The sequence below is a fragment of the Cervus canadensis genome, chromosome 4 (assembly GCF_019320065.1).
Source record: "Cervus canadensis isolate Bull #8, Minnesota chromosome 4, ASM1932006v1, whole genome shotgun sequence".
Classification (NCBI taxonomy): Eukaryota; Metazoa; Chordata; class Mammalia; order Artiodactyla; family Cervidae; genus Cervus; species Cervus canadensis.
Window position 1 is genome coordinate 43,730,047 of NC_057389.1, and position 26,868 is coordinate 43,756,914.

The following is a 26,868-nucleotide window of genomic DNA, read 5'->3' on the forward strand; positions in this document are numbered from 1 at the left end:
TTTATTCCCAGCCCCTGTATGCTTCTCTGACAGTCTTTCCTCACAGCTACACAAGCTTACTTTTAACAACAGGCCAAGCTTGTCCCCTAGGATTTTTGTTATTGCTTGCTCATAGCAGGTGGCCGGTACATATCTGTTCATGAATAAATAGGTTAAGATAAGCCAATTATGCCCCAACAGAAACCCATAACTTGTCTGTTTGCTGTTTGAGCCAACTGGAGATAATGTAAGTGATGATTTGAAGATTTAACCTAAGATTTAATGCTTCTGATTCTTGCTTTGTTCTTGCATGTGTCGACTGAAAAAACAAACAAACAAACAAAAAAAGCCACCACCACAACCTAAAAGTTGAGAATTATGTTTTATTCAGTGGACTCTGAGGACTTTATACCAAGGACTTAAGTCCAGGATCCAGGCTCCCAGAGAGCTCTGAGGGATTGTTTTGAAGAAGTAACAGAGGAGCCAGGTACATGAGTTTTTGCAACAAAAAACAGATAGTCAGAACAGCAGAAGCTTACTGTTAATCAAAGAAAACCCAGATACCTCAATTTAGTGAACTTAATACTTCTCTATATTTGGGAAGATGCAAGTCTGGGTCATTGAAATAATCCCTTTGATAGGCACCTTAACTATCTAAGGCCAGTATCCTGCTATTCTCCATCCTGAATCCCCTTATGGTGCACAACTGGGGAAGGCTGCAGTGGCTGATGGCTTGATGGCTGTACCATCCTTTCTTTACAGATATAGCATGTGATGTTTGTCGTCCACACATGTGAATATCAAGGAACATGGCTTGCAATTTTACCCACCGCAGAATTGCATTTTACTCCTGTAATTCACATGAAGATGAACTTGTTGCAATTACCAGTTGCCTACAACTTCCGTTCCTCCCTCCTTTCTTAATAGAACACTTTGGGGAAGTGTGTCCAGTTAAAAAACATACAATTTCATCTTCCCAGGCTTCCTTACAGCTACAGCAGGTAGCATGTAACCCAGTTCTGGCAGTGAAGTCAGGTGAGGCTTCTGGAAAGCTACTGCCTTCCTGATACAAAGGTACAGACTCAGCTGGTATGTCTGTTGCCTTCTGACCATCTACCTTTCTCCCTGCCTGGAATGTAGATGTGATGCGGAAGGGAAGCAACTGTCCTGTGTAGCAGGTACCATCAGAACTCTGTTCATAACCTTTTGAAACTCACATGAAATTGTTACATTAATTACAGATTTTTCTACTGAAAGCTCCTGTACCTCTTGCAGAGGACTTCTGCTGGCTACAGGATCATGCTTAGCCTGGTCGGAAGTACCAGAGAGTTAGTGATGCTAGAAGCAGCCCTCGTTGACAGAAATTGGTATATAAACATCCAAGCTCCTTGGCCTTCAGATGGGACAACTTTGAGGTGTAAGCTACAAACACAAGGGACAGATAGAGTGTCCTGACTCCCCCAGAGGGGCTGAGACCAGTTGCTCACAGAAATAGCACTCATCCTGTATTGGCTCTCTTTTTCATCTCACTCCTGGGTTCACCTTCCAGATAAACTACTTACACAGGAATCCTTTCTCTGGGGAACCCAATCTCAGACATCTGGTGACTGTGCAGATGAAGGCTACATGCTAAGGATGGAAAGAAATCCAGAAGTCCTTCGATAAAAAAGACTTGGATGGAGCCCTTGATGCCAAACTTGGGCTCCTGTTCTAGCCTTGGGCTGAGTTTCTCTGGACTTTGTGTTATTTGAGAAAAATAAACCTCTTACTTGGGTAGGCCACCACAACTGGGTTTCCGTGGCACGCAGCCAAATGCATCAGTAACTGAGAGACATCTGGAGGAATTCTCAGTTGAGTCCAAATGCAACCAGTCATCAGCTGGACACGCCTGCTAATAAAGCTGACACTATGGCTACGTGATTACCAGACCCTAACGCTATACTGCATGTCATAACTTGCAGTGTGTGCTTACATGTTGCTGTATTTAATCCTCATGTTAATTTTGTGAGGTAGGTGTTATCAACTCCATTTTATTGCAGTCCAGAGGCCAAGTCCCAAGATAGGGGCTAGGTGTTCATTCTAAGGAGTTGGTGGCATTTAAGAAATGAGTTCACCTCTACTTGTTCTCTGCCTGTGTCCTGAGATCCTGTGCTTTTCCATGCCTGCTTCACTGCCATGGGACTGCAGACATTTGCTCTCCTCACTGCCACACCTCATCACAAACTCTACACACTGATCATAAGCTCTGTAAGACAGGGGTCCCCAACAGCCCCAGCCTCTGACTGGTACCCCTCTGTCAGCGGCCTGGGCTGTACAGCAGGAGGTGAGCAGTGGGGGAGCGAGTCAAGCTCCCTCTGTATTTATAGCCACTCCCCATTCATCACATTACTGCCTGAGCTCCACCTCCTGTCAGGTCAGTGGTGGCATTAGATTCTCACAGGAGTGAGAATCCTACTGTGAACTGTGCATGCGAGGGATTCAGGTTATGCAGTTCTTATGAGAATCATCCTGAAATCATCCCGCCCACCCTCACCCTCTTCCCCTGTTCCGCCTGCCCCTGGTGCCAAAAAGGCTGGGGACCACTGCTCTAAAACATGTGCTGAATCCTCTTATCTCTAGGCCTTTGCTCCAGCTCTGCCTTTCCTAAGAATGCTTTATTTTAGCAGTGGGAAACTGCTGTACTTAGGCCAGGTGAGGATGCTCCAGTAACTGCATTCTCATGCTAACTGTAGGTAGGACACCCATCTCAGTATGGCTTATAGCACCAAAAACATATAGATGCTTAGTAAACATCTGTAAAATTTAAATCGGTAGACACAGTAGCAACCAAGTTAACTTCAAATTTACTCCTGCTCAAAATCATTAACATCAAGTTCCACCACACATAAAAATGAATACATCTCTACAGAAGACTTCAGACAAACAAAATATACTCCACTGAACATTTAATGCATTACGTTCAAGTACAACTTTTTTTTAAAAAAATGACAAAATTGTTAAGTATTCATTAAAATGGTAACTATTTAAACATCATCTGAACCATATTAAGTAGCTCATTTACTTTTATGAAATGTGTTGAGAACCTAGGAGTTTATACATGAGGCTTAGCATTTTTTAACATTGCTGGCCTAGGAAAGAAAAGATCGTATTCTTTAAATGGCGATTCAGGAAATCTGATATATTCAATACTTGTGTCACAATAGCTGGTGTGTGGAGGCAAGACTAGCACCCATGACTGGCTGGGCCCTGGAAACAAGCATGCCATGCTCCCATGCTGCTCGGGGATACAGAATACAAAATCTGACCTAGGGTGAAACAACGTGCAGGGCGTGGAGAGGACTATGGCGGGGGTTCACTCAGGACAAAAGGGAAAGCTGTGAATTTTCACTTTAAAATGTGTTAAATGAGGTGAAGAAGCTAGGAGCCTTACAACCATTCCGTGTCAGCAACTCCCAAGATACTTATATCAAGGTGGCTGGGAGGAGATAAACATGTTCACTGGGCCAGACTCAAGAACTAAAGTGTTGGAACAGATACAACTTTGAGGATAGGTTTATCAAACAGCTTATAAACAAGTGGCATACCAATTCAAAAGATGCCTGACTGGTAAGGAATTTCAGCTGGCAAGGAATCTCTAAAAATGTTTATATGCCTTGTCTTGGTCAATTTATTTTACAAAGCCACCATTTCATTTCACAAGGATGATAAGGGTCATTAAATCCCAATACAAGACAGAATTTATAAATGACATGACAGAACTATTGCAAATCCAATTTGCTGAGTAAAGGCATGTTCACCAATTATAAAATCTAGCAAGACAGAAGGATAATTACACCACCACTATTGTCAAAAGACTGTTAGACTGTAGTTGAAGTTCAAAAGGTTAAGGATTTTACAAAAAGATAACATGAGCACTAATTATATATGAAGAGTAGTTGATTAATCAGCTAGAGAAAATGTTAGCGAGTGTGATTTTCTTCCTGTGAACAACTATTTCAGATTTAGAAAGTAACACCGGCTCCACTTAAATTTTGACCTACTTTATCAGTGGCACCATAACCTGGAATACTCAGAGTAATCCAATTACTTTGGCCACTAAATTGTCACCATTACACTTCTAAAGTAATTTATCCAGGATACACTAGAGTAGCCTATACTTGTTATACAGTATTATGCAACTTATAGTTTTTTCCTGAATATTTCTTGTTATTTTTCCCAAGCCCTGTTTCCCAGGACTTTGATCATTAAATATGTCTACCTTAAGGTTCCAAATACCTATGTCTATTATGAAAACAGGTGGGGGTAAATTCATTCTCTTTAATGTGACAAGCTACATTCTAAAAAGGACCCCAAACCTGCTATATTGTTATAAGTTATGAAGTGCTATCTAAAGATCTGAGGGAGGTTCAGGGGACAGACTCAGACCTTAGAAAGGGATTTTAAAGAATTTTAAATTCTCAAGAGAAACATTCTGGGAAGGGAAGAAGAGTTCTATAATCTAGGGCATGTTCCAGAGCCCTTGTTCTCATAGCCAAATGTATGAAAACAGTTTTCTTTAAAGGAATACAGGTCTATGAGCCAAGACAAGATTTGGCTAAATGATTGGTAGCTTTTGTTTGGCTCTGGAGGTTTCTGTGGAAACAGCCTGAGAGACAGAAAAGGCAGCATTATCGTCTTTATCTGAAATGCCATCTGATAAAACTGCATATTGATTCATTCATACTATCCAGAACAGATGTATTACTTCTGATAAGCCTTCACAAAGGGAGGCAGGAGTTCTATCTAGTCACACTTCAAATTTCCTGTCTTCCTCCATTTGAAACCTTAAATTAAAATCCTGATAAAACCTCCCCTGAACATTTCCCTCAGGAGCCTCTAGTTCAAGTAACGCTTCAGTAGTCAGAAGCCAAATGAAGAAATGTGAAGCACACAGAGCTCCACCGCTGAGTTCTTAAAATTGTACGATGCCAAGCTCACTGTAGTTGAAGAAATGACTCTGAAGAGTATTTACAATTCCATTACGTCAGATCTCAGCCGGGCAACACACACTGTCCAAAGTGTTTATTATACACAGTCGAATCAGGTGGCATCATTCATCATTTTTCTCCCTCTTTATGTCTAGATCATTTGTATGTGTGTGTGTATATATACCTATATATCTGTATTTATATATTTAATATAGTAACATACACCACATACCATTATCTAATCTTATTTCAGGTTAGTGCTTCTCAGAAAGGCCACAAAAGCAGCCCTAGCTTAAAATTCTACATCTGATGTACACAAAAATAAAAACCTCAGCAACAATAAAATATAAACAAGACAAACAAGGTAAGAAGGCATGCAACCTTTAGCACCGTATTTAAGACGATAGAGTAAAGAGTGTTGACAGAGATCCAAAGAGGAATTCAGCTGTGGGTTTTCCTCTGGAATGAGATCCCAAACACAGAACTGTCTTGTAGAGTCCAGTACTTTTAAAAAGGGAAAGCCTGAGAAATTCTATTAACAGAAATGTCAAAATCCATAATTTACCAGAGACAGATGATTTGACACTGCTTCTTATTCTAAAAACAATGAAGACATTATTCTTTAGGAACAAATTTTTCACTTTGGAGATCAGCCGAGAAATCACTGTCAGCTCAGTGAGCTAAATGATGACTCAGTAAGTTAAAAAGACTGCTATACCCTCACAAGGACCAATTTACTCATGAAAAGTAGCTTACTCATGAGCAGTTAGGTCCCTGATATCTGTATAGCAATATATTCATGGGCGATACTGGAAAGATTCAATCGACCATATACAATTGTATGCTCCACCAGCAAGACATCCGAAAAACACCCACACCTCTATGCACAGCATTGGTGCGGGAATCCAAATCACAGAATACAATCTCAGCTTGGTCCTTTCTGTAAAAAGGGACTCAAAGTCTAGGGAAGGATTTAGAAATGAGCTGAAGATTCTTATAGTTTAAAGGTGGCAGGTAAGAAGTCAGAGGGCTAGAAAGGACTTCAGATATCATCTAGTGCAAATCCCTCATCTTACTGGTGGGAAAACTGAGGCTTCAAGAGAAGTGTTAGCTTTAAACAATGAAAGAACCGTGACTAGAAGAGAAGTCATGTAATTTTGGGTGTGGTACTTTCCCCGTTACATTGATCTCTCAGACCCCTTTAAATCTGAACGTGTATCATTTAATAAAGCTTGGGGAAAATGACTGAGAAAGATCAGATAGGAAAAATGCTGAATTTTTAGAAAGATTTTGGTAATAATTCATGTTCTGATAGGCTTGATATTAATGGGGGGGGGAAATCCTACTTATTTTTTGGTAAAAATGTTATTTTCTGCATGAAACATGTTCTTTTTCTGCAAGCTGTTTTTGTAGGTATGAGGGTAGCTCACAGCTGGCAGCTTTCACATGACCCATCTTTGTAGTTAGAGTTTGATTCGGTAGATCCTGCATCATCAGGCGGGCTGAAATGACTGCTGTCTTGAGAATCAGTATCAATACTTTTCGTCTCTGACTGAGGGTGGACAGAAACTTGAACTGCTATCTCCTGGCCTTGTTCACTCAGGGAACCATCATCTGAATCTCCTCCTGGTGAATTACTCCGGCCCATGTCTGGGTTAATTACAAAGATGCCATCTTGAGCATTCAAGGCAGGTCTCTCTTTAATTCTCTCTCCCATCTCATCAGGGTCATCCACTCGCACAGCCTCAAACATCTCCTCTACAAAGGCCCGGCAGTTTAGAATAAGGGGTGGCAGAGGGACGCTTCTTGCCAGTTCTTCGATATAACGAGCAAACTCCATGGTTTTAAATTGCGTGACTTTGGCGAGTTCCAGAGTCTTGGCTGAGGTGATGATGGGGATGCGTTTTGCAATCTCAAAGGCCTTCTGAAGTTTCTCTGCCCCTTCAGTTCGGAAGAATTCATTGATGGCTTTCTCAGTTTTACGAAGATGGCTGCTCATCATGCACAACCGTGTAACATTCAAGATGAGAGTGATTGTAAAGGCAATCAGGCAAACCACCATATAGTAGACACTCATGTCTCCCGAGGTGAAGATGACACGCAGGGTGACTGAGTAGGAGGCACGGGTTGGAGAGGTGATATAACACGTATAGAGCCCACGGTCAGCAAAGGCTACGTTGGTGATATTCAGGAAGTTATCAGAAACCAACCATTTTCCACCTGATAACCCAACAGAAATAAAAAATTACAGCATAAAGAATACTATTACTAAATATGCAAACTGCCTTATCAATATTCCACCTCTTCATGAGAGCACGTTACATCAACTCATCTATTAGGTTCTGCTATTTCGTTAAATGATGTAAGAAAGGGCAGACTTTTATGTTCAGAGTCTGAATTTTAAACAGCCCGGAACTTAAAAAAGGGAATCAAGATCTTCCTGAAACTAATGATTATCGTGGCTGCCTTTTCAGTGCGAGATGTAAGACACCATTCAGGGAGACAGGCGTGTCAACATAATGCTAAGTGACTAACCTTAAAAATAAATGTTTATATATATGTGTGTGTAAGTGTCTGTATTACAGTCTCTACCTACACCTTCTCATAAAGTAGAAGGCTATGTCTCAGAAATACAAAACAATGGCTATTTATAGGGTAATGAGTAATTTTTACTTCCTTTTAACTTTCAATAATTTACTGTTTACTTATTTACTAAGAAAAGACAAAATTATTTTTAACAAACCCTACCAATTTAATGTATTTGTTCAATTACTAACTGGCTAATCTGGCATGCCTTGCACATGTTAATTTGTCTTGTTAGAAAAGGTTGGTTGATGATAACATCTTGATTTTCTGGCCAGAGTAAATAAAGCATAAGCCAAAAGCGATGTCTCACAAGTGAGGGTAAATGAACAGCTTGGCAGACAGAATAAAAGTTGCCCTGAGATGCCTAGGCTTCTATTTTAAATTGAAAACATGCTGCCTTTCTTCCATACGTGAAGGCATCTTCATTCAGGAATGTGTATACAAACATACGCGAGTATGAAAACCAAAGCACAAGGACCAACATCCTTTAATAACTTGGCTCTGCCTGCACAGTTCTCACCTAAGCTCTCAGTGTACTCTGCGCTTTAACTATACAAGCCATTCAAAGACAGGACAGATGGGCTAACATGGGGTGTAGGGTATGGGTCCCCAGGCCTACAGGTGGTGTCCCAGGAAGGCTGTGTGACTGCTTGTTAAGCACCGCTTCAGTGCCTCATCTTCCAGCTCCCTTTCATCCCTGAGATTCTACGGTTCAGGATTTAGGGGCACTTCAACTAGTAAATACTGTGAACCGTGCCCATTCTTATCTACATCAAAATTTATCTAAATTCTGTAGTTATATTTTTACTAATGTAAAAAGAAGAGGAAAACATGTAGCTATGAATATAGTCATTATTTTACAAGCTTCTGTCTATAAACCTGGAGCTATGAAAAAGATATACTGTGACTCCACAGTATGATGAACTATATACATAGACTCCATTCATCAACCACTATAACCACAATCTAAACTCTCTAGCTCACTTGCTGATAATAGCTCAAGATTTATGAACCTTATACTAGACTGATATGCTCTTTAAACTCCTCTCACTTGAGATTCATAAAATTTAATACAATTGTCCAGAGCTGCTGCTGAAAGCATCAGTGATAGATGTTAGCGGTTTTCAAAGTAAAGGCAAAATAGAAAAATAAAACTGCCATTCCATTCGGCGGGTCTCCTAAAATCTGTTTACATGACCAGTCTATAATAATCACACTGACTGAGTAACTCACATCTTAGATGTGTTTGTCAGGACCCTAGGGCCAAAAAAGATGAGTCTAGTTCAGTGGATCCAAATAAGGAACCCGAAATCATGTTCAAAATACATGTTCAGGGCACCACTCTAGACATTCTGGCTTAACAGGTCTATATTCTCAAGAAGCTCTGTTCTTTCTAACATTCTAACTCTTCAATTCCTTGGTGGCCAGTTACTCAGTCTGTAGAAGGTTAAAATATTTAGCATATACTTTAGAAGGAAGCACCATCTGTCTCCTTTTCTGTTTTCCAGTCTAATATAAGTAGCCAAATATCCTTCTGTTCCAAGAGATTAGACTATCTTTCTAACAGAAAATACAAGCAGGCCTTTTCCAAAGTGTAGCTTGTGAGGATACCATAATTTAGTCTTTATCCCATTGATAGTTCATGGCGATTTCTAAGGTGTTTTAACACAGGTAGTCTTCAAAAAAAAATCTAACAGAACACTAGTTAAAGGAAACAATATTCTGATTAAGATGTGTTCACAGGTTCTTAAATAGCAAAATCAAATAAAAACCTGTCAAAAGGTAGACCTTGGTCACCTTTCTATGATGTCTGTATGATTTTTTAAGACTGAGAGACAAAAATATATAAACAAGACTTTCCTATTTTCACGCAAATTAAGGTACAGAATTAAAAAGAGAAATGAGTTGGAAGGGCTTATAAAGTTCCTCCTCAGTGCCCTTCTGATTCTCAGAGGGACTTGATCTTTATAACCATTTTAAAAAATATCTGGGATTTCCTCCAACATTTTTAGTAACTCATTTTGAGTAAAAACAAAAAACTATTTATGACAAGTTTACTTAACCAAATCCTTCTTGCTCTGCTCATCCAGGGCCAGCACACTGCACCACTCACATTACAGTCTAGGTAACGGTGCCCCTGGAGCCGTGCAGCTCAGAGCCCACACGGCTGTGGGCGGCAACCCTGATGGAGCCAGCCTTGAACGAAGGAAACCAGTTCGCCAAGAGGGGAGAAAAGAGCTCACCATCAATATGTGAACACTTCTTAAATTTGTTACTATACTTTATTTTTCTTCTTCTTCTGGTTCAGTAATTACCATTATTTCACTTTTCCTGATAGGTATAAGACCCCAGGCCTTTCAAAAGTTTTAACTATTTATTGTAGTACCTCATCTTGGAGATTTCTTGTTGAAAATGCCATAAAACCAAGATTGAAGTAACAGGAAATGAGTAAGCTTGACTAATTATATTCTGGGATAATTACCTCTGTCTCTGTCATCCAGCTGCTGTCCTTTTGAGTTGTACCAAGAGACCTGTTCATAGCGGTCGACAGTGAGAAGACACTTGATTGAAACACTAGTTCCCTCTCTGGCTATGATGACGTCATCACCAGAGTGGGAATCCGCTGAGAGTTCAAAACTTGGAAGAAATGATGCATTGGAAAAGCTGTGATTTGTTCCCAGTGGGATCATTTGGTTGAAGTCTACATCTTCCAAAGCAAAAGCAGCTGGCACAATAACACTCACCACTAAAGTGGATAAACAACGAAGTGGCTTCATGGGAAAATGGGAGAAAATCTTGTTTATATTTGGAGAACTCAATAGCTTCTATATTATAACAAGAGCACAGTGGGTCACTGCTTGCTTGGTACTGGAATTTTCCAAAAAAAGGTAGATCCAGGTATATTCTGGAGTCTTCAAGATTGAAAGATATGAGTGGAGACCAACCTGAAAGAGAGCCAGATATAAAATTTAACCAACAAAGACTCATAACGGAGTGAAACTCTATGTTCAAGAAATAAATAGACGTGAAACTGATTAGAATAACTGACATCAATATTATGAAGTGAAACAGTGAAAATATCACCTAAAAATTTCAACAGTCAGTAGAAAGAACACTGAACTGGGAAATGGCAGATCAAGATTCTGGTATTAGCTTTGCTAATAACTAGATGTAAGCCCTTGGCAAATAGCTATGCTTGTTTTCTCATGTGTCAAATGGGGACTAGATGAGACAATCTCTAAGGGCTCTTCTAGTTCTGAAATGTTGTGATTCTATTTCACTCTGACAAATTCCATGCAAGCGGGAGCCAATGAAGGCTAAAATATTTAACTCAATGATCTTTTATTCCAACCTGCACCATTACCATCTGCTGTTATATCAATAATGTAAATCAGCTGCTACATAATAATTATAACCATGGAGTTCAAAATTTGAGTAATTCAAGTATACAGACATTAGATATAAATAATGCAGGGCTACCTGAAGTAGTTTTTTTGTTGTAATATTAGAAAACTGCACCACTATGCATAAATAAATAGTTACTGACTTTTGAGGCTATAGAACTTCCCTCTTGGGCAAGAACATCAAACAAAAGAATTTTCCTTTAATAATTTCTTCAATATCAAGAGATAAAATACAGTATATTTAATAAGCTTGTAAGAATACCAAATTTCTAACTCAAAGTCTATAAACTAGCTATGGGAGGAATTGACACCTTAAATGTCTAGTTAGCAGAAATACAAACTACAGAGAAAGATTGTTGAGACACATTTAAAAGAAGAGTAGAATATCACAAATAAAAGCAAAATAATATTCCAGTTCAAGAATCTATGTGATTACGATCAACTTCTGGTAATCTGATTCCTCTTTTAAAATCACTGACTCTTAAAGAAAAATTCCATTTGAATTTCTACAAAATATGGGATGAAACACCTAGCTTCATTTCTTATAAGGGCCAAACTAAACAGTTTTGGAAATGACACTTACTTCCCTGTATACTCATACAAAAGCTGCTTGATCACGTAACACAAAAAGCAACAGATCACTGTATTTTGCCATTAAACTGCTCCGAGTCTAAATGACAGTTAAGTTGTAAAATATTATTTAAATTTCATTAGTCCTTGAAAGGATGGTTAGATGATGACAATAATTTTTTCTATCTTGCAAATTTAAGGAGGGACCATTTGAAGTAAAACAAAGAACTTCAGAGTTTGCTATATATAGTAGATGAACACTGTATGTTTTCATTTCTTCCCCAAATCCCATTAAAATGACACAAAGCTCTTGGGCACTGGAGGGGATTACAGAAGTGATCTGATCTAACCTCTTCACCTTCTTCACTTGCTCTTCTTATTATATAGTAAGCAGGAGATTCCTGGCCTCTATCTGGGTGGAAACAATGGAAATAAAAGTTTACAAAATGACTGAAGTAAGCCAGGCACTGTGCTCGGGCTTGATATATATAAGCTCTCAACTTCTTTTCCACTACAACTGGCAGATATGATTTTTGTCCTTTATTCTAGACTACTGGTTCTCACTGGTGATAGGAAATGAATGTGCTGAAAAGTACTCCAAGTCTCACCCAGGACTTCCATAAGGAGATTCTGTGGCTTCATCCAAGTTGGCATTTCTCAAATTTCATTCATTTCTTCTACTGTCATGATTTGTTTAAAAACTGTACCTTTTATTATTTTTTATGCTTTTCTTAAAATTATATTTTATGCTTTTCATAAATTATTATTTATGCTTTTCTTAAACTCATTGTCTTTCACACATGTATGTTAAAAGGAAAGTCTGGATAAAAGTCTGGATAAAAGTAACTGTACCCCCCGCACAAGGCAGACAAAGCCGTTTTTAACTTGCAGAGATACTGCTCTGTGTTGACGGCTCTGAGCTGCAGGCCTGCTCTCTTTGTAGAGAAAACAAAACAAACCTCCCACAACTCCAGTTGATTCTAACAGCACCTCATTCTTATCCTGCCTTTCCTTTCCTCCCCACTGCTTCCTACCACTGAGTCTACAACCCACTACCTTAGACTAGGGGTATACATCATCTATTCAGCAGTGTCTACTGAGTACCTACTATGTGCCAACCTACTGTACCACAGACACTGTCTCTGCCTTCATGGAACTCAGTCAGGTGGAGGACATGGTCATTAAATACATACAAAATACACTCAATGCTACCCAAAGGAAAGTACAGGATGCTATAGAGAGCTAACCATGTCGCAGAAAGCCTCTCTGAGAAGTAAAGTGTGTGACCGGACCTGGGGGATAAACGGGAATGGAGAATGCTGGGGGGAGCCATCAAAGTAAAGGGACACGGGGCAGAGAAAAAGCAGATCCGTCACTGGTTAGGGAGGTATTCAAGAAAAAGAGCTACAGGCAGTCATGACAGACGGTGGCCGGAGAGTCATGGGTCTCATTCCTGATCCTGAAGAGGAGCAGTTTGGCCCAACAGCAAAACTGGAGATAAGACTCTGGGAACTGGAGTGGGAGGCTGAAGTGAGTGAAGGAGACTCACTACAATTAATGATTGTCCAAGGTGAAGCAGTCAAAAGAATTAAGAGGCTCAAAAGTGAGGCAGATCACCTGTGGGGGTGCTGTCACCCCAGGATCAAGAAGACACTAGGCATGGAAGAAATGGACTCACTCATCCTGCTCTGAGATGTAAGAATTTCAGGGGAATGAACAGCCTCCACGTGAGAGGGCTGTGGGGCAACAGGGTCCTGGCAGTGTTACTGCAGTGTGGAATTCCTTCTTTATGCAGCTTCCCCGAGCCTCCTCTCAAGGCCTGCTTCTTCTTCCCATATAGATCAGGAGTTCACCTGGAGGCAAGATGGCTGTTCCCTGATCCCTGTGGCCCTCACCATTCCACTGCTCACCTGGCTCTCTACTGCCAGGCAGTCTACTCCATCTCACCTATGAGCCTCTTAAGCACAAGGACTGTATTTTTTAACGCTACGTGTCATAAGTAGCACACACTCAATAAATACTTAATGATGAAGAATGGTTTAAATTTGATCAAGTATGTGATGGATCTTTGTAAACTGACAAATGTTATAAACAGGGATTATAATTATTCAGACTCAGGTGCATTTACTAGCACTTATTATTATTCTCTGAGACACAAAGAGCTACTTTAGTAACCTCAAAAGATCTTAAAGGCATAATGCCTAAATGCATTCCTTGAACTGACCACTAACCCTCAATGTCTTCATTTACCATCGTGTCCTAGGAAATAATGGTGGGAATAAAAGATAACCAAGTCCAGTTTCCAAACCAGGCTGAACATCTCAATCTCCTAGAGAACTTGTTAAAAATAAAGATTACTGGGTCCCACCCCAGACCAGTGAATAAAAATCTCTGGGTTTGGACCTTGGAATTCATGGTTTTTAATTAGCTCTCTGGGTGATTCTGAGGCAGAGGGCTCATGGACTAGCAACCATTAATATACTTCCTCATTTCCTCTGTAACAGCCCTACTTAATGGTGCTTGACTGTCTGAACACTTTCAGCACAAAAGAACTATCACTCAGATTCCACTCTGGATTAAGTTCACCCTGGAACCTCATACTTGCAGGCCTCTGATAGGCAGGGTGGCAGAGAAGTTCCGTGAACAGACTCCCTAACCAGGTTTCCTAGGCTCAAATCCTGGCTCTGACTCTAATCAGCCTTGCAACTTTTGTTAATGACTTAATCTCTCTGTGCCTCAGTTCCCCATCTTTAAATGAGGGAAAATAATAGCATCTATTTTGACAAGACTATTGCAAGGTCTGAAAAAGACAGTATGTTAAAAACGGAGTCTGGTAACAGTAATCACTGATAACTCTAGTTATTATTATTGTTGATACAGCTTTGAGTGCTAAAATCAACACTTTACAGCAAAACCATTCTTTAAAATATATAAAACACTTTTACTTGGAATACCATGCAACCATTTAAAAATTTTGGAGGGGGAAGGGATAACATCATAAGGTAATTTCAGTCTTTAATTTTAAATTTCACACTCCTCTCTTTCTCAGTGCAAATATTTCACAAAAATATGGATCAAATAGGCATTGTAAATGGACCTTGGAGACCAACCATGTTACATTGTTTTCACCGTGTCCAGAGTTTGTGCTAGAGAGCCTTTGTTGTTCCTTTTTTGGAGCTCTGCCTTCTTGGATCCAGGAGGAAGTCAACTCACTGACTGACTAAGAAGAATCTTCCCTTGGAATGTGGACTGAGACACTGTGGCTTAGGGACATTTGAGGAAGAGAAGGATTACAAGGAGCTGAGGCAACCAGGTCAAAGGACAACAGGGATGGAGAAGGGAAAAAGAGCAGCCAGGAGATGGGGGCTAGGGAGGCGGGTGGTGGTGGTGGAGTTACAGAGGGGAAGAGAAAGAGAGGCTCATACATGCTGCTCTGGCTCTTGACAGAGTTCTACTGCCTGGCTCCAATAAGACTTTTTTTTTTAAATAAATAAACATCTTTATCTAATTTCATTCAAAATTAAAGCCACAAAAATGAAAACTGAATGTGCAAACAATCAAAGAAATGGAGAATTGGCCAGGTGGGAGAAAGAAGATTAAGTTCAGCAAAACCTGGAAGATAGGAAAAGAAAGGGGTAACTATATATAAGACAGGGAGAAGTACTGAACAGAAGTGTAATTGTGCTCTGAGCACAAAAGAGAAAGGGAGACTTCATAAATTTTAGGAATGCAATCCAGTTTTAAGTTTGGGACTTTGTATATCATGCCTGCTATTCTCAATGGGGCAGCTGGCATATGGAGGGTAAGAAGAGTTCAAAAAGGAAAATCAAAGCGCCACTTCCTGTGAACAGTTAAAAAGAGCTATGCTATGCTTGTGGATGAGGCTACTTAGTAGAATGTTTTATTATCTGTCTTCTGCATGAATAGGAATATTAGAAGAGTGTGATATTTAAATTTAATCTAACTCCTTTTTCATCTTTCAGGTACAGTAAAGTGTTAGCTTCTCTAGGATCATGAATAATCAGAAATATAGATGATTTTACCCTACAGAAGCATTCTGGATATTGGCTGTATCATTAAAAAGGAAAAAGAAAAGTGCCTAAGTTATCATCTCTAACAGACTGCCTTGTTGCTGTTCCTGCCAACTTCTGAGAGGAAATATTTCCATTCTGCTCCAATTCTCAACAGAAGTGAGTAAGGAAGCAACGTGGCTGATTTCCATTCTCGTGGCTCAATATTAAGTTGGCTGAGGAAATGGCTGTTTGCAGAAATAGTTCTGGGATAACTCAAAGGCAGGAAAAACACTGATGCCCAGATGGTACTGGTTTTTGCTCCAAGAATACTGGGATATTAATGGTTCATTCTCCATAATTAAATGCATTCGAGCTGTATTTACTCCTCATCCACTCTTCTCTGCCTGCACTGTTACACTTGAAAAATGGAGAAGTTCCCTTACACAAGGCACACAAATGGTCAAAGTGACATTCTGAATTGGCAAAGGGGAGAAAAAGGAAATGAAGAGCAGACTGTTAGCACTCCTCTATCCTTTCAGAGAACAAACAAGCAGCTGTTCTGTTTACACGAAAGCCTTACTATAGCAATCTGTAACATACAAAGGTTAGTAATACACAAACAGAAATCACCATTTTGAGGGCCATTTTCCAAAAAGTTTCTAACTTAACATAGCCCTTATGCTCCCAATAGAATCTTGGATCCTTCGTATGCTTCATCATTGGCATTTGGGCACTCAAACGTCAGCATATTTTCTGGCACACTGAGGAGTGCCCTCTTCTGTATTTGCTGAAGCTGTGCTTCAAACCCAGACTTATTTGTTATGCCCTTGACTATGATCATTTTTGCCATAAGCATCTGCTGAATCTATACAAAGACACTGATATAATAAACTTAGATTTATGATTTCCTTGCTCATTTTTTCCCCACTGTGGTCTGACCCTACCACCCAGTATCTCAAACTCCAGGATAACTAAAAAAGAGCTCTTTACTCTCACCCTCAGATCTACCTGTCTAGCATATACATAGTTTAAATGTACAATACAATTTTCCCAGTTTTGCAAGATCAAAGTTACAGTATCATCATGGCTGTGTGGTCAGGAGTGTGGATTAAGAGTGCTTGATCCTATCCTTGTGTGAAGCTGTGGGATCCAGAGGCCTTAGTATACACATCTATTGAATAAGGTTATTAACAGTAACCACCTCATAGGGTAGTTGTGAATATTAGATGAACTAATGTACATTTTAAATTCATGCCATTATCATTCACCTTCTCCTCCTCCTTCCTTCTAGATGTTTTTCAATTAAGTCTTACTGTTCCTGCCCTAGGTCACAGTCCTTTTAGCTTACCTGGGTACCACACTATCCTCCTAATTCTTAAATGGGTCTCCCTAATTCCCACCATATCCCTCTGTTGTCCCAAATATTGCTCCCCTCAGAACTGGTCCTAAACACAAATCCAAAAAAGTCAAGGCAATTTTAAAATCTATTGGTTATTTTCCTCTACCCATGAGATAAGCTTCAAATTTTATGGTATCCATAATTCTTCAAGAATAGATTCAGGTGGCAGAAGAGAAGCACCTAGATGGAGCCCAGCTGTGCCTACATGTACACTAATTCCTTGTTAAAGGAATGAATGGATTTAGAAGTCAAGTTTGGTCTTTAGTTACACCTGTCACTAATCAGTTATGATCTCTAGTGGTCTTAAGTTTTCTTACAAACTGATTATCGTTCCTATTTTCCCTTAAATCCTATAATTTCCCCAGCTTCCCTGTCATGGCTCAAAGCTTTAACTATATTTATTTCACTCTCTATTCTCTCCAAATTACTTTTCACTTAAAATTTTTGGTCCTAATTGTCCCCTTTGCTTGAAACTTCCTGCCCTCCCCATCTTCCTGTGGAAATTGGACCTTCTCTACAATATCCAATGTGTTTTTGACCTTATTCAAGAAGTGTTCCTACCTAAGCTCTCACTCATCCTTTTGGATTTCAGATGAATTCTTTTCCTGTCAGTCCCCTAGCACATTCACAGCACTCAACTGTAAGACTTCTCAGTTTCCTTCTTTTATCAGTTATCTGTATGTCCAAAAGACTGTAAGCTTACCAACCAGAGTCTAAAATCCCCTTGGCAGGGCATTGGAATCAACATTCTGAATTCAAACATTCATTAATGTGGCAGTCAGAAAGGGACCTGCTATAAGCGTCTTACTGACTTTTTAGTCTCAGGCTCTGCAAATTGCTAATGAAGAGATATGAAATATGGAAACATAATTTTTCTCTCTTTTTTTTTTGGTGGGCAGAACACTCTAGAGTGAATTTGATCTATAACTCGTTTTCTCAAAATGCAATTCTTAGATCACTTAAATAAAATTAATCTGGGGGCTTATTAAAGATGCCGATTTCTTGGTCCCACTCAGACTTAGCCCATATATCTTTTAATTTGTCATAACCATATTGTTATTCAGCAATTTGCAAAATGTGTTGCGGGGCCCCGAGACACGTCTTCAAAATGATTTTCATAACAATACTAGAACATTATTTGCCCTTTCACTCTCATTCTCACACAATAGGTGCTGTTTTCCAGAGGCTACATAATGAATGACATCACAAGAGAATGAATGCAAAGGAGGTATGAGAATCTAGCTGTCTTCTATTAAGTCAGATATTAAAGAAACTTGTAAAAATGCAAAACAATGTCATTTCTCTCAAAATTTTTTTTTTGCGGGCAAACTATTCTTCATAGACATGCTTTTTATGTTAACATGTAATCAATTTAATTATTTTAAATGAATAACTTTTTGGAAAATTGTTTTAACATCTAAAATGGCATAATGATAGATATAAGCCACACAAACAAAACCTCTTCAACAGTCTCAAAAAGTTTTAAAAGTCTCAAGAGATTCTAAGCCCAAAAAATTGGAACACTTTTCACTACAATTATTATCAACAGTATATTAAAGATAAAACACAGTTAAGCGGTCTACCAAATTTCTATTCTTAAACTCCAAATTCTATGCACTTTCCATTACAATAGAAGATCAGAAGAAAACACCTATTTTATACTTAGTGTTTTTAGTTTTGGGGGAATACACATTTTTAACATGTTCCCAGGTGATACTGATGCCCCTAAATTTAGAGGACCACCATTAAAGCAAATAAACTATCTGAAGGGTTTTAGGAAGGGACAGTTAGGGTTCTTAAAAGGCCAGGAGCCTTCACCTCTCTGGGACTTAATTTTTCACACCTGTACATCTGTAAAATGAGGGTGTCTCTAACGTTTTCCTGGCTATCAGTCTGGGTTTCAGGCATTATCATTGCCCAAGAGCAACTGAAGAGGTACATCTTTCTGATGAGGGGTCAGGGGTAATCTAAAGTCATAAAGCACAGCATGTTCCTCTTTAGCACAGAAGCCTTCAAATGCCTTTCCATTGCTTTTCAAATAAAAGTCAAAATTCTTATCTTGGCTCACAGACCCTACAAAATTTGGCCAGTTTAAGTTCCTGGTCTCATCTTCCTCTTTTCGCTCCACTCACAGTGGCCCTTTGCCTTTTCCTTAACCCAGCTCAGTTCCCATGATAAGGCCTTTGCAGTTGCTATTCCTTCTGCTCCTAATACTCTTCAGCAGCTCTTCATACAATTTACCCCTCGCTTTGTTCCATCACTTTGTTCTGCATAATTTTCTTTAAGCACTCACTACCATCTTAGATAACCGTGTTTGCTTGTAAACTTATTTATGGTCGGTTTCCTCCACTAAGCTGTCAACTACTTGAGCACAAAGCCACAGTCTCTCGTAAACCAGTGTCCCAAAGTGTCTGGCAGGTAGGTGGAGCTCAGTAAAAACAGGATGGCCGAATGCCTGCAGCAGCCCAGGCCAGGCTTGCAAAACGGCCACGGATACGGTCCGGCGGCATGTCGGTCAGCAGAAAGATCTGGGCCGCTCTGTCCAGCCTGGCCCGGCAGTGGACCCTGGAGGATGAGTTGGAACAGGAGCGAGAACGCCGGCGCTGACACCGGAACCTGAGCTTCGCCATGGACGACGAGGACCCGTCAGCCCCTGAGAGACTGCTGAGCGTGGAGGAAGCAGAGGGGCCCCGGCCACCGGCCCCAGACCCCAGAGATGAGGAGGATGTCTGGGCCGTCCTAAGGATGCGGCAGGAGAGGAGGCAGAGGCGCCGGGAGGCCCCCGTCCCGGAGCCGCAGGTCAGGCAGCCGCCCCCGGCGCCCGAGGAGCAGGGCGCCTGCGGGCTCCGAGAAGCCTTCTGCTGCGAAGACACTTGAGCCGGAAACGAGCCTGGACTCTGAGACCCCCAGCCCCAGTAAATGTTCCGTGTCCCGGAAGATGGCTGTGCTAGCGGAGAGAGCCGTCTCAGGAAAGAGGGCGGTTCCAGACAAAGCCAGCGTCTCGGAGAAGAGAATGGTGTCTGAGAAAGCCACCGTCTTCGAGAAGACCCCGGCGCCGAGATGCAGCCGGCCCCAGGCAGGGCCATGGCCCCAGCGCAGTCCCAGGCCCGGGTGCACTCAGCCTCAGCGGAGCGCTCGTCCAGCCCCGGGGGGGCAGCAGGGTGCTGGGCCTGAGGAGCCGGAGTCCTCGGCGGGGCCTCTGCCCCAGGCTGGCGGTCTCCCGCCTGTCACTCTGCACGGATGCTGAGGCCGAGGTCCCCTCGCCGACACGGGCCTCGCCCACCTTCAGCAGCGCCCTGCAGCGCTCCAGCCCCCGCACCACCTCCTTCCGGATGAGCCCCCAGAGAGACAGCTCAGAGGCGGCCTTAACCCGCAGCGCCAGCGTGAGGCTCCCGGCCAGCTCGGTCAAATTAGGCCTGAAGCTGGAGCGATACCACTCGGCCATACAGAGATCAGAGTCCGTCAAGTGTGCAAGCCCGTCCCGCCCTGAGTTCCTCGTGGCTCCCGTGGATGTCGCCAGCAAGCGCCACCTCTTCGAGAAAGAGCTGGTGGGCCAGAGCCGAGAGGGCCCAGCCTCCAGCCGCAAGGAGAACTTGCACCTCTCAAGGGTGGTGACGTCGCGGCTCAACCTGTGGATCAGCAGGACCCAGGAGTCAGCACAGCAGGGCCCGCAGAACCAGGAGACGCTGAGGGAGTCGGCAGCGGGCAGGAGCCCCCGCTGGGTGCCGAGGTTATGAGGAGCCAGTCTCAGGCCAACAGCCGCGCCGGTCGCCTTTCCCGCCAGCTTTCCGCCCTGGACCCGGGAGGACGCTGGCCGGCATCTTCCCCGCCCCTCTGGGGCAGGCGTGCCCCGCGCCTTGTCCGGCTGCGGGCACTGCGCGACTGCACACAGCCTCGCCACCCTGTCCACGCGGACTCCTGCTCTTCCTCCTCCTCCGGGGCCGTCGGGTCGCACCGGTGTCTCCATGCACCTCTCTCAGGCTGGCCCCCACCGTCCCTGCGCCGCCTACCAGGCTGGAGAAGCCGCACTGACCCCTCCCAGGCCCTGCCTCGCTCCCCTTCACGCCCCACCTGCTGCCCTGGCCAAGCCGTCCTGTGCCCCCTCCGCTGGGCCAGGCTTGCAAAACTCCACAGATACTTATTTTACTTCGTACCCTAACCCACCGGCTCAACCCACATCTCGGCAGCCCCAGTAACTCCCCCACCCCCTACAACGACCCCGATCTGGCCCTCACTCACCAGACGCCTGCCGGTGGTGATCTGCTGGATCTGCTGCTTGACCCGGAAGTTCTCTCGGTTAAGCGAGGCCGTCTCCACCCTGAAAGAGGACTTCCGGGGCAGTAGGAGCAGCTTCTTGGAGAAGGTAGTGGCGGCTGTGAGGGAGGAGGCGGCCTGGGTGAGGGGCTTTCCCCGAGGAGGCGGGCCGGGTGTGGGGTCCCGGGGTCGCCGCGGAACGGGAGGGAGCGGCCTGGGGCTGGGCGGCTGGCCCCTCGCGGTGGACGCGAGGCTGCGGAAGTCCTTTGGTTATTGAAACGCTAAGCCCGTGTGAGGAATTCTCATCGTTGTCAGCGTCGGAGAATTTAGGAGCGCAGGTTTACGCCAGATCTCCCGTTGGGCACCTGTTCTTGAAATTGGGAAGAAGGGAGAGCGGATTTTGTCCGTCTCGAGACAAGTGGTTATTTTAGTAAAGATAGTAATGCTCCAGGGAACCACTTCGTACTAACAGCTGCTGTTACCGTGAGCGATTTCGTGCCAGGCTCTGTTCCGAACCCCTCACGTCCACCGGGTCGTTTTGTCTTTCTAGGAACTCTGGCATGTAGGTTTTACAGATGTGGAAGCGGAGACGCAGATAGGTGACTGATCCCACAGTCACCTCGGTATAGAGATGGAAGTGTGTCAACCTAACTCCAGAGCCCATTATATTACTATATACTATGTATAGCATCTAATGTGTGTGTGAAGTACATATTACTGTGTGTTGTAGTTTGGTGAGAGCACGTGGATAGCAAAACGATGGTAAAAGAAAAAGTAAATATGTGTATTCAGCTACAGGAAACATTGATGGAACTTTGTGCAAGAACTGTGTAGCTCTGGGAGTTCTCTGGTGGTCCAGTGGTTAAGACTCTGCACCCTCACTGCCTTGGACTGGGGACCAGGGCAACTAAGATCCTACAAACCACGATGTGTGGCCTAAATAAATAATTTAATTAAAACAACAAAAAAATACCAGCTCTGTAGCCTTTCCTGTTAGCCCCCTTTAAGTAGGCATAAATTGTCTTAAATTAACTCCCAGTCTCCAAAACTTGTCATACAGTTCAGTTCAGTCCCTCAGTGGTGTCTGACTCTTTGCGACCCTGTGGAGTGCAGCACTCCAGGCCTCCCTGTCCATCACCAACTCCCGGAGTTTACTGAAACTCATATCCATTGAGTCGGTGATGCCATCCAACCGTCTCATCCTCTGTCGTCCCCTTCTCCTGCCTTCAATCTTTCCCAGCATCAGGGTCTTTTCAAATGAGTCAGCTCTTCCTATCAGGTATCCAAAGTATTGGAGTTTCAGCTTCAACATCAGTCCTTCCAATGAATATTCAGGACTGATTTCCTTTATGTTTTAGAAATGCATAATGTATCATATAATGTATGATGTATCATATACTCTATGGTCTAGGATGTATGATGTATATAAATCTATCTTTCTAGCTTTATGCCTCCCCATCATTCTCCTCATAAAAACTACTTCCGGTATCTGTCCGCATTCCACACTGTCATACCTCAGACCTTTGAACTTTCCTTTGTGTTGTTTCCACTCCCTGGAATTCTCTCATTGGCGTCTTGATCTGTCAAAATCCTAAGTGCCCTTGTGCTCGCTCTGGCAGCACATATACTAAAATTGGAACCATCCAGAGATGGTTCAGGGGCCCTGCTCAAGAATGACTCCCAAATTTATGAAGCCTTCCATATTTTTTGGATATGCTCCAGTGTCTTGTAGTTTATAGGTCATGGGAACTTGAATTTGCATTCAACTGTTATGTGAAAATTGTATAAATCTTAATTATGTTGGTTTGGTTCACAGTGCTTTTCAGGTAGTAGACCTTCTGTTTCTCTCTATATTCATTCTATTAATGGATATTCATTTCTCTAATTCATTGTATTCGTGGATATTCATTCTATTAATATCCTTCTATTTCTCTGTATATTCATTCTATTAATTTTTGAGTGTTTTATATTGAAACTCCAACTAAAAATCTTAGTTTATCACTTAAAAAAATAATTGTAATATATAGTGGATCCATATGTAACCTTGTTCAGTTTTTCCAAGTCTCCTGTAACTGTTATCATGCTTTCGTAATTAAAAAAAAAAAAATTTAAAAAAACCAAAGTCCTAAGTGCCCTTTAAGGCAGATGTTGCAAGTTCAGATGCCACAGAGGCTACTCAGGTAACATAAATGAATTATGGAGTTGGGTGGAGATTATGGGGATCTAGAGAGCACTACCCTGTCTAAAAGATCCCAGCAAATATTTGGCATGAACTAGTTTTTACCAAGTTGAATGTGGGCCCAGTGTTGTCAAATCTTTCGGTTTTACAAAGGAAGTTGGAGATTTCTGTTGAAGTCTGATATGAAGTATATGAAGTCTGATTTTTAAGTGTTAATAACACCAATTAGTATAAAAAAGTGTCAAACACTCCGCAGGCCAAACAAAAACCTCTGTAGGCTTGATTTGAAACTCAGAATCCCAGTTTATGATCACTGTTCTGTGCTTTTTTCAGGTATTTAAAGTTGAATGTTTTTTCCTGATCCTCGCATACTTTTCCTTGCTTCCTGTCCTTTAAAAATTTTCTGTGTACCTCAATTATAGTGCTATTTACAGCCTGCCTCAGTTGTTATTATGTCTCTCTTTTTTAGTATGTTAGAAATGTTTTGATGGCATTGATGGATTGGGTCTAATTATGTGGTTAGATTGTGTGTGTGTGAGTTAGTCTCCTCTGACTCTCTGCAACCTCATGAACTGCCCCTGTGTCCATGGAATTCTCCAGCAAGAATACTGGGGTGGGTTGCCATTCCCTTCTCCAGGGGATCTTCCCAACGCAGGGATTGAACCTGGGTCTCTTGCATTGCAGGCGGACTCTTTACCATCTGAGCCACCAGGGAAGCCCGTAGTTAGTATATATAGGTACAAGATATGTGCTTATACATATTTAAGGCCTGGGTGTGTGTATGTATGTGTGAAATGCATTTTTTTCCCTCCCCGGTGATACTTTGTTATCTCAGAAATCAGCATCTCCTGTTTGTAAATAGACCAATAATATCTTTGCCTTAATCACTAAAGATCTGTACTTCTGGAAGGAATTGAATTGGTTAACTTTGCTATTCAAAAGCTGGTGTGATGTAAATCTTATCCTGATAGCTGAAATTTCATAATCTTCTCTCTGAAAAATTGAGATAGGGATGATTAATAACTAATAAGGTTTTTAAAAAAATGTCAGTAAAAGAAAAAGTTAGTAAATTGGACTTCATTGAAACTAAAAAGTTTTGCTCTGTGGAAAACTATGAAGAGGTTGAAAAGATAAGCTACAAACTGGAATAAAATATTTACAAACCACATGTCTGACAAAGGACTTGAATTGAGCTCTCAAAACTTAACAGCAAAAAGAAAAATCCAATTATTGAGCAAAAGATAAAAATAGCTGTTTTGCTGAAGAGGATATACAGATGGCAAGCACATGAAAAGATGTTTAGTATCATTAGCCATTAGAGAAATGCAACATAAAGCTTAAACCCATATTAGCACACCTATATCAGAATGGTTCAAATAAAAAATAACACTGCCAAATGCTGATGAGAATAAAAAGAAACGATTTCTTGTATATTGCTGGTAGAAATGTAAAATAGTTCAGCTGCTTTGGTAAAGACTATGGCAGCTTCTTATAAAATTAATCATGCACTGGTCATTTATTCCAGGGAAATAAAAGCTTATATTCCCATAAAAACCTGTATATAAATGTTTATAGGCATTTTAGTTGTAATAGGCCTAAACTGGAAACAGCCCAGGCATCCTTCAACAGGTGAATGGTGAAACAAATGAGATGCATCCATACTAAGGAACACTACTCAGCAATAAGAAGGGAGAAACTACTGATGCAACAACTTGGGTGGATCTTGAGGGACTTTTGCTGAGTGGAAAAAACTCAAAAGGTTACATGCTGTACGATTGCATTTATCTAACATCTTGAAATGACAAAAGTATAGAGATGGAGAGTGTCAGTGATTACTGTGTGTTAGGAGGTGGATGGGAGTGGCTAAAGATAGCTAAAACACAAGGATCGTTGGAATTGAATTATTCTGTGTCCTGACTGTGGTAATGATTACATGAATCTGCATATGATAAAATTTCATAGAAATAATTATACTTGTGTGAATGAGTGTAAAGTTGGTGAAATTTTGAGTTAGAGCAGGGGGTGGTATATATCGGTATCCTGGTTATGAAATGCTATAGTTACACAAACTGTTACCTTGGGGAAAATTGGGTGGAGTATATTAGAGCTCTATTATTTCTTACACCTGCACGTGACTTAGTGATAATCTCAAAAAGTTTAAACAAGTAACAAGGAAAAAAAAGCCTATAATTAATTTTTTGGGGTGGGGGGCTTTTCTTTTACCAGGCAATGATATAATCATGTCGAATAAAGATGATCTTGAGAATGCAGTGATAACTGAAGCAACTCCCATCCGTGAAGATGAGAACTGTGAGCCAGCCAAGAATTTTGAGTCAGTTGACCAAAGTGCCAAGTCAGAGAGTAAATCAGAACCTGTAGCTTCTACTCGGAAAAGACCAGAGTCCAAACCTTCCAGTGACCTTGCGACAGAAGTTCTCCCTGTTCAGGCATCACAGGCTGCAGGCAAAGTAGAGTATCTATTAAAACACTGAGATTAAAAAATGTTGGGGCTAAAAGGAATATGGAATCAATACCAAATTGGGATTATAATTATTTATTTCCTTTTATAACCATAAAACATTAAATTTTCTCAGTTCTATAAATGCTTATGAGTAGTTGCCTTTGCTATTTGATACTTACATGCAGGTAACATACGTCTGCCAGTCAGTACATTTCTTGAGCCACACAGTATGTGTTTGTTCAGCCATACTTTTGGCCAGTAATTAGATATCTTGTGTATGCACTCTGACTTTCCTCTAATTTTTCCATTTTTCTTTGCCTTTGATTTTTCTGGCTACTGGAAAAAATAGGAGACTGTTTCCAAAGATGTACCCCAGTCCGGATGGGGCTATTGGGGCAGTTGGGGCAAGTCCTTGCTCTCCTCAGCCTCAGCTACAGTAGCCACAGTAGGTAAGGTCATCATTTTGTTAATTTTTGTGTTTATTTTGCTACAGATCTGTGTTAAAAATGACTTTGTTAATCATTCTTCTTCCATGATTATGCAGAGACTTTATAGTTTGAGTATGCATTAGAATGATGGGCTGATTTATACTGCCACTAGAATTTGTAATTTTCGTTAGAAGGTTGACATTTAGGAATTATAAATATAAAGCTGTTATTTAGTGATAATCAATTTTTTTGGGGAAGAGATAAGGATAAACTCCCAAAGATCAGTTATATAAGGTCAAAGTAAAGTCTTGTAGTTGTAATGAATTTTAAAATCTGTGGGTTTAAATTTTGGTTTGTTTCTTAAGTTTTGGTGGCTAATTGCAAATAATATTCAAATATGAAATTGTTATCATTTTTCTCATCAGGACAAGGTATTTCAAATGTTATTGAGAAGGCAGAGACTTCCCTTGGAATCCCTAGTCCTAGTGAAATTTCAACAGAAGGCCAGTATGCAACAGGTCAGTGTATGGAAATGTTACAGCCTAGAATTATAGATTGAAATGGAATAGTTCAGCTCATTTCTTCAGTAGATGTTTATGGACTGTGATGTTCAGGGCATCATGGGACT

At 41.3% G+C, this 26,868-nt stretch overlaps 2 protein-coding genes, 1 non-coding gene and 1 pseudogene across 5 annotated transcripts in view; 3 read left to right on the forward strand and 1 right to left on the reverse strand.

Annotated features, from left to right (window-relative positions):
• Positions 1-342: 342 nt before the first annotated feature.
• On the reverse strand, positions 343-21,285 carry MFAP3 (microfibril associated protein 3). Its single transcript, XM_043464896.1, has 3 exons — positions 21,158-21,285; positions 10,015-10,477; positions 343-7,166 (listed from the first exon to the last, which is right to left on the reverse strand). Exons 2-3 carry the CDS (start codon positions 10,307-10,309, stop codon positions 6,373-6,375), a joined length of 1,089 nt encoding a protein of 362 aa, XP_043320831.1. The 5' UTR covers positions 10,310-10,477; positions 21,158-21,285; the 3' UTR covers positions 343-6,372.
• On the forward strand, positions 19,427-20,788 carry LOC122439664 (annotated as a pseudogene). Its single transcript, XR_006268957.1, has one exon. The product of XR_006268957.1 is annotated as a ladinin-1-like (transcript).
• The window catches only part of FAM114A2 (family with sequence similarity 114 member A2), a 36,663-nt gene continuing 30,944 nt past the window's right edge, over positions 21,150-26,868 (forward strand). Inside the window, exons 1-4 of one of the 2 annotated variants that reach the window (XM_043464895.1) lie at positions 21,150-21,281; positions 25,578-25,819; positions 26,162-26,261; positions 26,666-26,758. In XM_043464895.1, coding sequence (XP_043320830.1) covers positions 25,592-25,819; positions 26,162-26,261; positions 26,666-26,758 — 421 coding nt within the window. In that variant the 5' untranslated portion in view covers positions 21,150-21,281; positions 25,578-25,591. Of the gene's footprint in view, positions 21,315-25,577; positions 25,820-26,161; positions 26,262-26,665; positions 26,759-26,868 lie in introns of both variants that reach the window. The other variant, XM_043464894.1, reaches the window with a different exon arrangement.
• Positions 22,776-22,880, forward strand: LOC122441102. The gene has a single exon (XR_006269245.1). It is a non-coding gene; the product is annotated as a U6 spliceosomal RNA (small nuclear RNA).

Coding starts and splice junctions, on each gene's coding strand:
- MFAP3 (XM_043464896.1), bottom strand. CDS start 10,309: ATGAAGCCACTTCGTTGTTTATCCACTTTAGTGGTGAGTGTTATTGTG. Junction 7,167..10,014: donor GCTGGATGACAGAGACAGAG/GTAATTATCCCA, acceptor TTGGGTTATCAG/GTGGAAAATGGTTGGTTTCT.